The sequence below is a fragment of the Octopus bimaculoides genome, chromosome 13 (assembly GCF_046866305.1).
Source record: "Octopus bimaculoides isolate indiv1 chromosome 13, ASM4686630v1, whole genome shotgun sequence".
NCBI lineage: Eukaryota > Metazoa > Mollusca > Cephalopoda > Octopoda > Octopodidae > Octopus > Octopus bimaculoides.
This window is the reverse complement of record NC_142940.1, coordinates 53632793-53645432: the sequence shown is the minus strand read 5'-3', so window position 1 is coordinate 53645432 and position 12640 is coordinate 53632793. Positions and strand designations below refer to the sequence as shown.

The window sequence follows — 12640 nt, the reverse complement described above, 5'->3', positions numbered from 1 at the left end:
GAGATCGTTGCCGATTCTTGTGCTGGTGGCACATAAAAAACACCATTTCAAGCGTGGCCGTTTTTGTGCAGGTGACACGTAAAAGCACCCACTACACTCTCTGAGTGGTTGGCGTTAGGAAGGGCATCCAGCTGTAGAAACTCTGCCAAATTGGATTGGAGCCTGGTGTTGCCATCCGGTTTCACCAGTCCTCAGTCAAATCGTCCAACCCATGCTAGCATGGAAAGCGGACGTTAAACGACGATGATGATGATGATGATCCATGGGAAAGATATGAAAATCATGAATTTCATTACCTTTATCTCTCTTGTCAGCTAAAATAATTCATCATCATCATCGTCATTTTCATTCATTATCATTATCACCTTCTCAATACCAAAACAGTGTGCTCATGAAAATAATAGAACAGTTAAAGCCATATTATATACAATAATTTCCTCCAAATACAACATGTAGGAACTGCAATGTGAGTGTACCACTCCAGCTCAGTGGAATAGGCCATTACGAAGAGTGATGAGTTAGTTAGGAACAGAATGACAAACCAATTTAGTACTTACCTCTAAAGTAAATGTAAACATCTGCTCTCAGCCACAGCGTCCTTCTGTAAGTGCATGTAAACTTACCAGTGTCAGCATATGTAGCACTGGTCATTGTAGCATTAACCTCAAGGTCGTCATCGGATTTACTTATAATGATGGTAGTTCCCTGCCTGTTAATGTGCTATAAAATATAGAAAATTTAAAATTAGAAGAAAAAAACCAAACTTGTATAAGAATTTTTCTTTTGAATTATCCTGCCTCACACCCCAAGTCAGTCTTAAGGTTATAAAATTAGCAAAATAAAGTAAGTTCATATATCATGAGGAAATAAGAAATGTGACATAATAATAATAATCCTTTCTACTGGAAGCACAAGGCTTCACATTTGGGGGAAGGGATTAAGTTGATTACATCAACCCCAGTGTGTAACTGGCATTTATTTAATCGATCCTGAAAGGTTGAAAGGCAAAGTTGACCTTGGGGACTTTCTGAATGGCATGCCTAATGAAAAATTACCTTGAATTTTTTTTAGTACTGGAGCCAATCTAATGATGAGCCATATCTCATGTGGCCTGCTTCACAAAAAAGGTTGTCCACGCCTGATCTAAAACTACAATGAGATAACATTTACCCTTAGGCTAGCCCATTGTCACAATCCTGGATGGAGTTAAGAAGGTGAAATTAAATCCATAAAGGAAACTTACTGGAATTTCCCATTTTACTGGTCTGGTACCTGTACAGGTAAGAGTGAGGTTTTCTCCAATGTCCAACACGAGTTCTGATACACTGTCATTCAACTTAGATGAAGTAATAGAAGGCTTGGTGAAATCTGAAAGGAAATAATAAAGTAATCAATAATTTGTTACAGAATGGAAGAAAATAAGGTGCTGTCATAAAGGAAAAGTTTGATGCGTAAAAAAAAATGTAAATAATAAACAGATGAGAAGTTGACAGGTGCAGGAATAGTTGTGGTTAAGAAGAGATGACCAATGCCCTGTGAGTGAATTTAGTAGATAAAAACTATGCGGAAGTCCGTCATTCATACATATGTGTGCATGTGTTTGTCTCTGTACTACTTAACAACCAGTATTGGTTTGTCTATGTCTCTGTAACTTAGCAGTTTAGCAAAAGTATCAGAAAGAATATGTACCAGACTTAAAAATAAAAAGAACCATGTGATACCCCAGCATGGTTGCAATCCACTAAGTGAAACAAGATGAAAAAATAATTCCATATGAAAATGTAGTCTCATTTTGTTGCTAACTTACTATATCACCAGGGCATAGCAACAGTGGCTAAACTGAGGCTCACAAGCTACATGTAACCTCTTATAGATACTATGTGTAGTTTCTTAAAGAATATTAGGGTGCAATAGTATTTTTTCTAAAATACCATACAGTGAGAGATGTAACATTTCTCAGAGCAGCTTTGGGAAACTAAAGAAGCTAAAGGTATGCTTGGAAAATTTCTTCCAAAACCTTTTCTGAATAGCCCCTTAGCATTTAAACTGACCGTATTTGACCCAAATATTCTACCTGTTTTATGTTCAAACCAGCTACATCTGGCCTCTTGCACTTACCCTACAATGTCAATCTAAAAATAAATAACCACTAAATGTTATTAACAATGGAGTTTCTGTATTTGTAACTTTGCATTGGATATAAAAAAAGCTTGTATATAAAAAACATAATATATGAACTTATTGCATATAGTGATCATGTGCACAACAACTCATTAGAAAAAGTAACCAAAACTTTATGAACAGTACATAGAATATGCACAGGAAGTGATCAGTGAAAAGTCAAAAAAAAAAAGGAAAAAAAAACGAGGAATGGGGTTGTGGTGGGCTGGGTATCAAGTGTACTGTTGGTGAATTTCAGGAAGCATGGAAGTTTTGAAGGATGTAGTCTCTTGACAGCTAACAACTAATGCAGGTAGTTTATTCCCTGCTTCAGCAATTCTGAGCATGAAAAAAAAATAGTTTCTGAAAGTCATGGGTGCTGTGTTGTTTTTTTTATTTTGTAAGCATGTCCATGAGTGCTTGACATATGGAATTCAAAAAAGTGCCCAAGGTTGTTGTTGGAAAGAGGGTGAATAATCTTATGGTTGTCTACCAAGACAGTTTCCAGATGCTGGAACATTAATGTGACCATGCCCAGGGAAGCAAGACATTCAGAGTATGGTAGATGCCTGATGGTGGGTATTCATCTTGCACATTTCTGAGCAGTTTCTTGGAGATATGTCGAGCAAGGTAAGGGTTCCATCCACTTTATCATGCTTACATGGGTCTTGACAGAGTTTAATGAGGGTGACTTTCTGTGACTGAATGTCCTTATTGTCAACTTCCACTTGTTTCCAAGTAAGGTAATATTTCTCCATCAGCAGATGAGTTCTCACAAAATATGGCAAATGAGCAACACTGCTTGTATGATAGTGACCCTCCTTTACAACAATCACATGATGTCAAAACAAGGAGACACACACACACATGCATGCACTCACACACACACACGAATGCACGCACACACACACACACACACAGATATGCTTCTTACTACCGACCTTCACCTATTTGCAAGGTAATGTTTCTCCCATGGCTGGACATATTTTCATGGAAGACTGGAAACGAACAATATCACTTGTACAGTTGCGACACTTGTTTACAACTATTGAGCAATGCCATGACAAGGAGACATAAATACACACACACACTCACGAAATGGGTTTTCATTTCCCATATTCAATTACAAGACATTGGTCAGCCCAGGGTAATATTAGTAGACACTTGCTCAAGATGCTGCACAATGGGACTGAACCTGAAACCATGTGCAACCTTCTTAACCACACAACCAAGCACTTGCAAACAATTTCAATCACCTATCATCTATATTATAGCTATTGTGACACTCTGTCGGTTATAACGACGAGGGATCCAGATGATCCGATCAACGAGTAAACACTAAGTAAGTGCGATGGATAGGCTATGGTTAAGCTCCAGGCTCAATAATGATACAAGTGAGGAGCCCAACGTGGGTCATGCATTAGCATGCATACATATATATATACATGAGTGTCAATGTAATTATGTTGGATGTTGGTTTTCTTGTTCCTTCAACATTAAACATTACATTGGAAAAATATAAACAAGAGTAATTTTTGTCGTCGTCACTATCATCATGCCATATAATCTGCATATTTAAGAGTGTCAGAAATTAGGCTCATTCATATGGTAATTAGAGAGGACATCTAAAACACACCTGAATTTCAGAAAATATATAAATATTCATCTGGAACAAGAACAGGATGTGAATTGGGTGAAAAACTATGGCAGCAAATAATTTTTGATCTTTTGCTTTTGTTTTTTTAGCTACGAGTCAACCCTGATCTTGTGAACAAACACATTTTGTTTATGACCATCTTGTTTTTGTTCTCTTTGGTATAAATTTTTAAGCATTTGTAACCCAAATTACAGTATTAGGTATATCTTTTGTTTAGATGGCAGGGTGTGGTTTGAGGACATTTTGACTGTTATTTCTAGGAGAATGAGCAACTATGTAGAAACCCTATTGTTTCAGTAAGCTAAGTCATAAGAAAAGGGTTATACTCAAATGGAATGACATCAGCATATAACTGGTACTTATTAACACTGGCAGAACTTGGCAGAAAAGTGAAGGGTGGAATTAGATGCTGAAATTGTAATTGTAAATAAGTGTAACCTTCTCACAAACAGTGTTATTTGTTTCCAATCTTTCAGGAAAACATATCCATCCAGCTATGGGGCAATATCACCTTGTTTGTAAAACAGGCGAGGGTTATTGACAGGACATCCAGCCACAGAAAATTTGCCTCAATAAGTTCTGTCTAAACCATGCAAGTATAGAAAAGTGGATATTAACATGATGATGGTAATCACAATAATGATATAACAACTCCTTAAAAAAAAAAATTGTAAGGCGGTGCTCCAGCATGGCCGCAGTCAAATGACTGAAACAAGTAAAAGAGAAATAAAAGAGAGGAGAAAAAGATTTGAAAAGCCACTGGATTAAAAAAGAGTCCACTCAGCTGTAAATGAGTTCCAGCATTAGCTGGGAAGTTAAAACTCTGTGAGGGATTGACATCCTGTCCAGGGGTAGGGAGTGTTGTAATCTCAGTCACTTATATGCTATGGGAACTGAGTTAAAACCTGACCTTATGAGTCCTACAGCTCAAGTGAGGTTTAAAACTAAGTCAAATCTTGTTGGAACTGATGCAATATTGTTACTTCAAGAAGATATGATAAAGACAATCCTACTATAATTGATATAATCAAACAGTTAAAGAGGTGCATGCAATATAATGATAACAAAGAAGTTGGTGAACTGGTAGAATCAGCATGCCAGGCAAAATGCTTAGCAGCATTTCATTTGTCTGTATGTTCTGAGTTCAAATTCCACCAAGATCGACAAAATAAGCATCAGTTGAGCACTGGGGTCAATGTAATTGACTTATAACCTCCCCCAAACGTTTTGACCTTGTGTCGAAACTAAAATGATGACAACAAAGCGATAAAAAGAATTTCAAGAACGAAATCTACCATTATCTTGTTATTCCTTTTGTTACCATATGTTTGTTGTAATACACAACTTTTGTTTTGAATTAATTTTGACAATAATGAAGAATTTATAAAAATAATTTTGTCATTATTAAGTTAGTGGTTGGAACATAAATTGGCATGAAACTTTCATGGAAGGTTTTCATTTAGTTTACTTTAAAACAGGAAGTTTATATCATAGAACCAGGGACAATCTCAGGTGGGTTGGTATCAAAAGGGTCATAGAACAGAAAGAGAGAATGCAATAAAAGGAAAGAAAATATACTGAAGGCATTGGTAAAATGAAAATACTTTGTACTGAAAGTTGGCTGTAAAAGATAGAACAAATATCTACTGTGTGACTTATAGATGTTTCTTAATTAGCCTGAAGATGACATTTGGATGATGGCATTAATAGATCTGAAGACATTCCATAAACTAAGACACCAATGAAGATGTCTTACCAGCTGCAGGCAGCAACAGAAGTTGGCCTGTAACTTTAACAAATATGCTTTTATCCTATCATTAAGAACTGTCTGGAAAATTCCACATTCCTCAGTTTTGCTTACAGTCAGTTCTAGAAGATAGTTGGGGGTGAAGAGACAGTAAGGTGGAAGGGAAAAAATATATATACTGTAAGGGAGGGAGAGAAAATCCTGAGATGTAAGTTATTAACTTTATTAATGAAAGAAGCTTTTATGATGAAAGTGAAAAATAAATATTCTAATTACTAAAGATGAAAAAAAAAAAAATTATTATTTCTGCAAAAAGTAAATTTTAAATAAATAAAGTCCATCTTCACCCCACTATCATCCCAATCATTCTGTTTTTACCACTGTACTCATGCTATCTCCACCCACCCATCCTGGTTCTTCCCCTATAGCTCACTTTTCTATCAACATTCTTGGTCACTTGCCTTGAGCGAATGAACACACCAGAGAGTAGTTAGCAAGGACTCTTTAATCTTTTGAGATACCAGGCAATCTCATGAGCACTGGTGCCATGATAAAAATACAGGCATACTAATTACAGATGTAAGGTAGAACCTTATGTTGGTAATTGATTCCAAGACATGTGACTTGAAAAATTACATACCACAAAAAATCATTTTAAAGAATTTATTACTCATGTGTTTCAATAAATGGTGTGTACATATTTTCACATATTTTATGTAATTTTCCACTTCAGTGTTGGTTTCTAGATGATTTCTTTTTTAAAATTTTTTAAAAACATTTGCTGAGATTGATGTAAAGTCAGATACACTGACCGAAGCTGAGGTTTATTTATTCCATTAATTTCTTTAAAAAAAAAAGATGTAATTTGAAATGACATAAGTTGAGGTATGTCTGTATGCCCAATACACCCTGTATAGATTTTGGTGAATGAATAGAGAAATTTATGGTTGAAAGGACAATTTTGTCAAAGAAATGACAACCTCTCTGATGCTGGTGCTGACATAAAATGCATCCAGGACATTATGTAGAGAAGGTAGTAGTTAAGAAGAGTGTCCAAGCCACCAAAAGATGAAATATATGGGTGAATGGGGTCTTTTGAGCTGTGTAGGAAGGCAGTAATTCTGTTTAAAAACTTTGGATTGTGACAACTATTCAAACTATGCCTGCATGAAAAGCAGATATAAAATAATGATGATGGTGGTGATGATGATACTGCCTTATTCTAATATGAACTAGGATAAATGGGGTAATGATGTGTAGTTAGCTTATAATCAATGTATTAATTCAACATGTAGTGTACATACATAGTTGAATGTAAATCACCTGAGCTGAAAAAAACTAGACCTTATCAACAAGCCAACAAGAGTGTATTTGTTCATTCCAGAAATGTTAGAGAAATCTCTCTCAGATCACATATTACTATCTTAATCCTCTCCCTGCTACTTGAGACTGTCCCTAGTTCTAAGATAGAAACTTTCTATTTAAAGTGAGCTAAATGAAAAGCTTGCATCAGTTTTATGTGACCTTATGCTTCAAACACTAGCTTTAATAACAACAAAGTTATTTTCCTAAATATGTCATTATTTTAGAAGTTGAGATAAAGGTAATGCATTTCATGAGAAATATGATAACAAAAGGTTTGCATAAATGGCGGTGCCCCAGCATAGCCACAGCTCCTGGGCTGAAACTAGATAAAAAAAAAAATAAATAAAGGAAGGACAGATTAGATAATGTACTTCTATAGTGTTATAAGTTGATGGGATGGTCATGGCTGACCTGGGTTAATGAGCAACAACTACAGTTTATAGTTCAGTTCTGTACTGTCTTACTCTAATTTGTTAGCAGCATTCTTTCTTCCTCAACAAACCTCTCCTGCATGATTTCTACATCCCAACTCATTAAACTCTCACTAGAGTTTGTAGTAGAGACTTTTAACTTTGTGGTCTTTGACCTGGATAATAGTGTCTCCTTGGGGAATTGTGAGCTCATTAGAGCATGCCTTGGGGGTGGGGGATGTGGACGGGGGGGGGGGGGGGATAATTTTTCTTAGTAATAAAATATTTAAACCAGAGCACAGGCATGGCTGTGTGGTTAAGAAATTTACTTCCCAACCACATTTCAGGCTCAATCCTGCCGCATGGCATTTTGTGTAAGTGTCTTCCACTACATCCGCTACAAGCTGACCAAAGTGGATTTGGTTGATGGTCACGGAAAGAGGCCTGTTGTGTGTATGTGTGCGTGGGTGAGTGTATGTATGTCTCCTTGTCTTGACATTGTACAAAAGTTGTAAATGAGTGCCACTGTCACAAAAGCAGCATTGTTTATTTCCAATATTCTGCAAGAACATGTCTGTCTAGCCATGGGGGAAAAAAAATAGAATTGCCTATTTTGGAAAGAGATTAGGGTTGATGACAAGAAAGGTATCTGGCTGAAGAAAATCTTTGCCAATATACTTTATCTCTGTCTGATCCATATAAGCATGAAAAAGCAGATCTTAAAAAAAGCAATGATGATGATGGACAATACTTATGTTTTAAACATATTTTCAAAAACAAAAAAAAAAAATCTTTATCAGAATTAAAATATAAAACCCAGTGGTATCATTGAGCAGAAACATGACCAGTGGTTCTCAACCAGGGTCCATATAAGATTTTTGGGGTTCACACAAGCAAAATAGTAAATTTTGTATATCGCAGAAGTAATTTATTGCGCATAAATTTTAACAAGATCTTATGCCTCAGCACACTGGGGTGTCATGAGACGTACCACAGTGTAATCTGAATATAATTTTCCCCCTATACTTTTAGTTATATTTTTAGTTCAGGTATGCTGCTGAATTTTGAGAAGAATATAAGTGTACCACAAGTGAAAAAGCTTGCGAGCATTGTTCTAGCGATCATAATTAAGTAACAAAATCAGTAGTAGTAGTAGTAGGAGTTGTGGTCGTGGTGGTAGTAGCAGCAGCAACAATAATGATGTTGTGGTAGTAATGATATTTCTTTTAGCCCCAGTTGGCCATGAATGAGCAGAATGATGCTCAACGGCATTCCAATCCTGACCATCCTGTTATTTTTTTCCCCCAGGCACTTTTCTTTTACTTGTATAAGTCATTGGACTGTGACCATGTATCCTGGACTATCCAATGTGACTTTTCTAAGACAGTATGGGGTAATATATTTGAGAAGGATTTGGCTGCTATTTCTAGCAGTTTGAGAGATCACAGAGGTTCTCTAAGGTGGTTGGTAGTAATGTAACAGTTATGGCAGTAGATGATGTTTTGACAACTAAACAGAAAGATTGTAGGGGTCAGCAATCCCTATAACAACCATTGATTAATGGAAGGGAGAAGGGATCTATGATATGAACCAGGGGCTGCTTCTAACACCCACCTTACTTGTAGTAATGGTAGGGAGAATCAAAAGTAGCTGTAATGGTTTCTTAAAATAGTTTAATTTGTCAGAGGTCAAACGTTCAGTAGAATTTGGTGAATAATGACCCTAGCAGTCCATTGGTGAGTAGTGGTGGTGGTGGTGGTTGCAGTGAACAAGGTCTCACTGTGTGTGAGTAATGTTATCTGCCAGTCATTTTCTTAACTGTGTATGTGTGTAAGACCAAGCTTCTACTTTAGAGTAAAAGGAGAGAGACAGAGAGAGAGAGAGATAGGTGGAATGAAATTGGTAAACCATCAGTTTACCTTGGTTTCTAGATTTTACTACATTATTGAATTAACATTTCATTGATAATTAACACACACACAAACGATCCATTAGTACCACCTCAAAGCATACCACCACCACTACTATATAACACTATCATCATTACACAAGCTACTACACAGTCATTTAACTCGCTAGAAACAAGAGTCAAATCTCATACCACAACCTCTTACCTGAAATAGGAAGTCATTAGTTAACGTATCTCATCTAGGTCATCCCATAGGACGCTCCTGTAGGGGTTTCAGTTGTGCATACTATAGGAGTCACAGGATGCTGCTCCATGTGGTCCTGCAGTTTCTATCTAACTAGGAATATTAGGGTCTCATGCATTGTGTGTGAATGAAGTGCGATTTAGCTGTTGTTTTTAGCACATTCCACAACCACCTAATACAGTCCTTGTTTCTTTGCTACTCTGACATGTATTGATGCTTTTCAATATTTTTCTTCCCATAAATATATTTAATGGAATGATGTACCCAATGACAGTCAACTGCTGGGATTAAAAAAAAAATTCAAACTGTATTTCAAAATTTTTTTTAAATATTCGAAAAAGAGTGGAAATTTTAGGATTGAAGGTGGAGGGAAATATTTAAAAAAAATAATAATAAATAATTGTCTATTTACATAATCATATAAATTTCTGTGTGTAGAACACAAATTTGCAAAAATTTTCTGAAATTTCCAATAAAGTAGAAAAGTTACGAGGGGTTTGTATGAAATATTTTGCTGAATTTTTTTACTAAGGTGATGATGATATTAATAGAAATAGGAAATTTCTGGAAAATATGTACTTCATTCTTCACCACTGGAATATAGGTCTATCACAAAGGATAGGTTTTAACTTAAAACATCAAAACAACTGTCAAGCTCATTGTCTATGTATGTATTTATATGTTATCTATCTATCTATTTATATATAGGGTGTCCTGAAATTAAGGGAAGCAAAGTTTCGGGTTTTAATAACTATCAATAAATGTGATAAGATATGAAAATTATACAACATTATAAAAGCTTAATGTATCTTATTTTTGTTTGTAAATAAATTCAGATTTATAAATTAGATAATGGCTATATACTGAAATACAATCATAACCTTCCATAAAGGATGTGAAAATAATACAGCTACAGCAAAAAAGCTTAAAATTAACCAAACAACATTGTGGAAAATTGTCAAGAAATTCCAAGAGACTGGTTCCACCGCTGACTGACCTGGACGTTGCTGAAAAAGAAGTGTACAGATCCTTCAGCTTATCAAGAGTACAAGAGAAAAGATACGGTGAAATCCTCTTTGTTCTGTCAGAAAACTGGCTGCCACAGCCAAAATAAGCTGAACATCGATGTATTGAGTGCTGAAAGAGGATCTCAGGACCCACTCTTACAAGATGATCTGCCATCATGAGCTCACACAAGTTTATAAGGCCATGAAACTGGGGAGAAGTCGTCTTATCCTGCATCAGATTGCTGAAGACACAGTGCCCAACCTGGTGTTCATTGATGAAAAAAAATTTGACATCAAACAAATAGTAAACCACCAAAATGACCAACTTTGGAATGTATCTGGCTCCATCAAGGGTAGACTTATAAATCAATGTCAAAATCCAGAGTCAGTTATGGTTTGGGCAGCTGTGACAGCCACTGGAAGGTCTCCCCTCGTTTTTGTGCCTTCAGATGTTAAAATTAACACCCAGCAATACATTAATGACATTCTGGAAGCTGAACTGCTTCCATGGGTGAATGAGCACTTTCAAGGCACACTTTGGAGCCTCCAACAGGACTTGGTACTTATCCCACAGCTCCAAACAGACACAACACTGGATTCAGAATAACATTCTGTCCTTCATAGGCAAAGATGTATGGTCTTCAAAAAGCCCTGATCTCAACCTGTTGAGTTTTTCTGTTTGGTCCATTTTGGAGATGAGCACTCATGCTCTGCTTGATGATCTGAAAGCAAAACTGCATCAGGAATGAGCAAGAATGGTTGCATGCCGTGTGTAAAGCATTTGCACCTAGACTGTGATTCAAAACAGAGGTGGTCATATTGAATAAATGTGGTAGTGTCATAATTGTGTTTCCTTTACAATTGCATTGCAATGCTTAGACCCGAAATATAACAATATTATGCTTTGGCAAAAATGACACCTATGTCATCATGCACATATTACTTATGAATGTGGTTACTATGTAAGTTATAGCTATCTTGAAACAGCTGTTGAGATAAAACTTTACATAATCCTTTTTTGTTCTTTTTTCTTTATTTTGTTATCTGTAATTTGTGCTCCATGTAAGTATATCTTAAGCCTAACTACATTTATCTACCTTAATACCTGTGCATGCGTGTGTGCATATATTATTATTATTATTAGGTGTCAGTGCCATGTAAAATGCATTCATTCCAGTACTCTATGCACTCATTACATGCACCTGTTCCAGTGGCGTGTGAAATTCACTTAGCATACTGTAAAGTGGTTGGTGTTAGGGAGGGCATCCAGCCATAGATACTGTGCCAAAGCAGACAGTAGAGCTGGGACAGTCTTCTGATTTGCCAGCTACCATAAAACCATCCAACCCATGCCAGTATGGAAAATGGACATTAAATGATGATGATGACATATGTGTGTGTTTGTGCACACATATTGATTTGAAATATGTTGCCCTCTTCAAAGGAAATACTGTGTAATTCGAGGCAGGTTTAACTGTTATTTCCAGCATGTTGAGCAATTATGTAAAGGCTCATTGCTTGGCATTGTCAGAAATGAATGGTTCCCCAGTGATGGAAATGGATATCAGGAACAAGGGATATGCAAAAGTCTGAAAGGCTGAGGCCGGGAAGATGGGTGTACACACTATAAGCCCTCCTCCTTACCATGTGCTGAAATATAACAGAACACCGTCTCCCTGTACACTCATGGACCACCCCCATTTCCATCTCTGGTGGTCTTGAGACAAATGCTTCTGAGCAATGTGAACAAAAATTAAGAAACTCTCTCTCTCTTTCTCTGCCATTGCCTTTATCTGCTAGAAATAGTAGCTAATTCTGTCTCAAATTCTAAACCACCACTACCACTGTCATTGTTTTAAATGGAAAAGAATACTTTTGACAATGTAGTTCTTGACATACACAAGTGTAAAAAAAAATATATATCAAAGCTGAAATGCCTTTCATCATGGGTGTAGCAGATAAGAATTGATCTGGGGCTAAACAGCAACAGCAAGGTGGGCGACTGCCATTCATATGAGAGCCAATGAAAAGAATGAATGAAATAATTACGTCTGTTAAAGGCCTACCATATAACCGTACATTAGTCAAACAACAAGGATTAACAATAATACAAACACAGTAACAGGAATGGAATTTTCACA

At 36.4% G+C, this 12640-nt stretch overlaps 1 protein-coding gene across 6 annotated transcripts in view; it reads right to left on the bottom strand.

Moving 5' to 3' along the window:
• Positions 1–12640, bottom strand: part of LOC106877728 (vascular endothelial growth factor receptor 1) — a 64427-nt gene that overhangs the window by 38666 nt on the left and 13121 nt on the right. For all 6 annotated transcript variants that reach the window (XM_014926694.3, XM_014926696.3, XM_014926697.3 and 3 more), the window contains exons 2-3: positions 1244–1368; positions 558–720 (exon numbers count right to left, since the gene is read on the bottom strand). In XM_014926694.3, coding sequence (XP_014782180.1) covers positions 558–720; positions 1244–1368 — 288 coding nt within the window. The remainder of the gene's footprint in view (positions 1–557; positions 721–1243; positions 1369–12640) is intronic.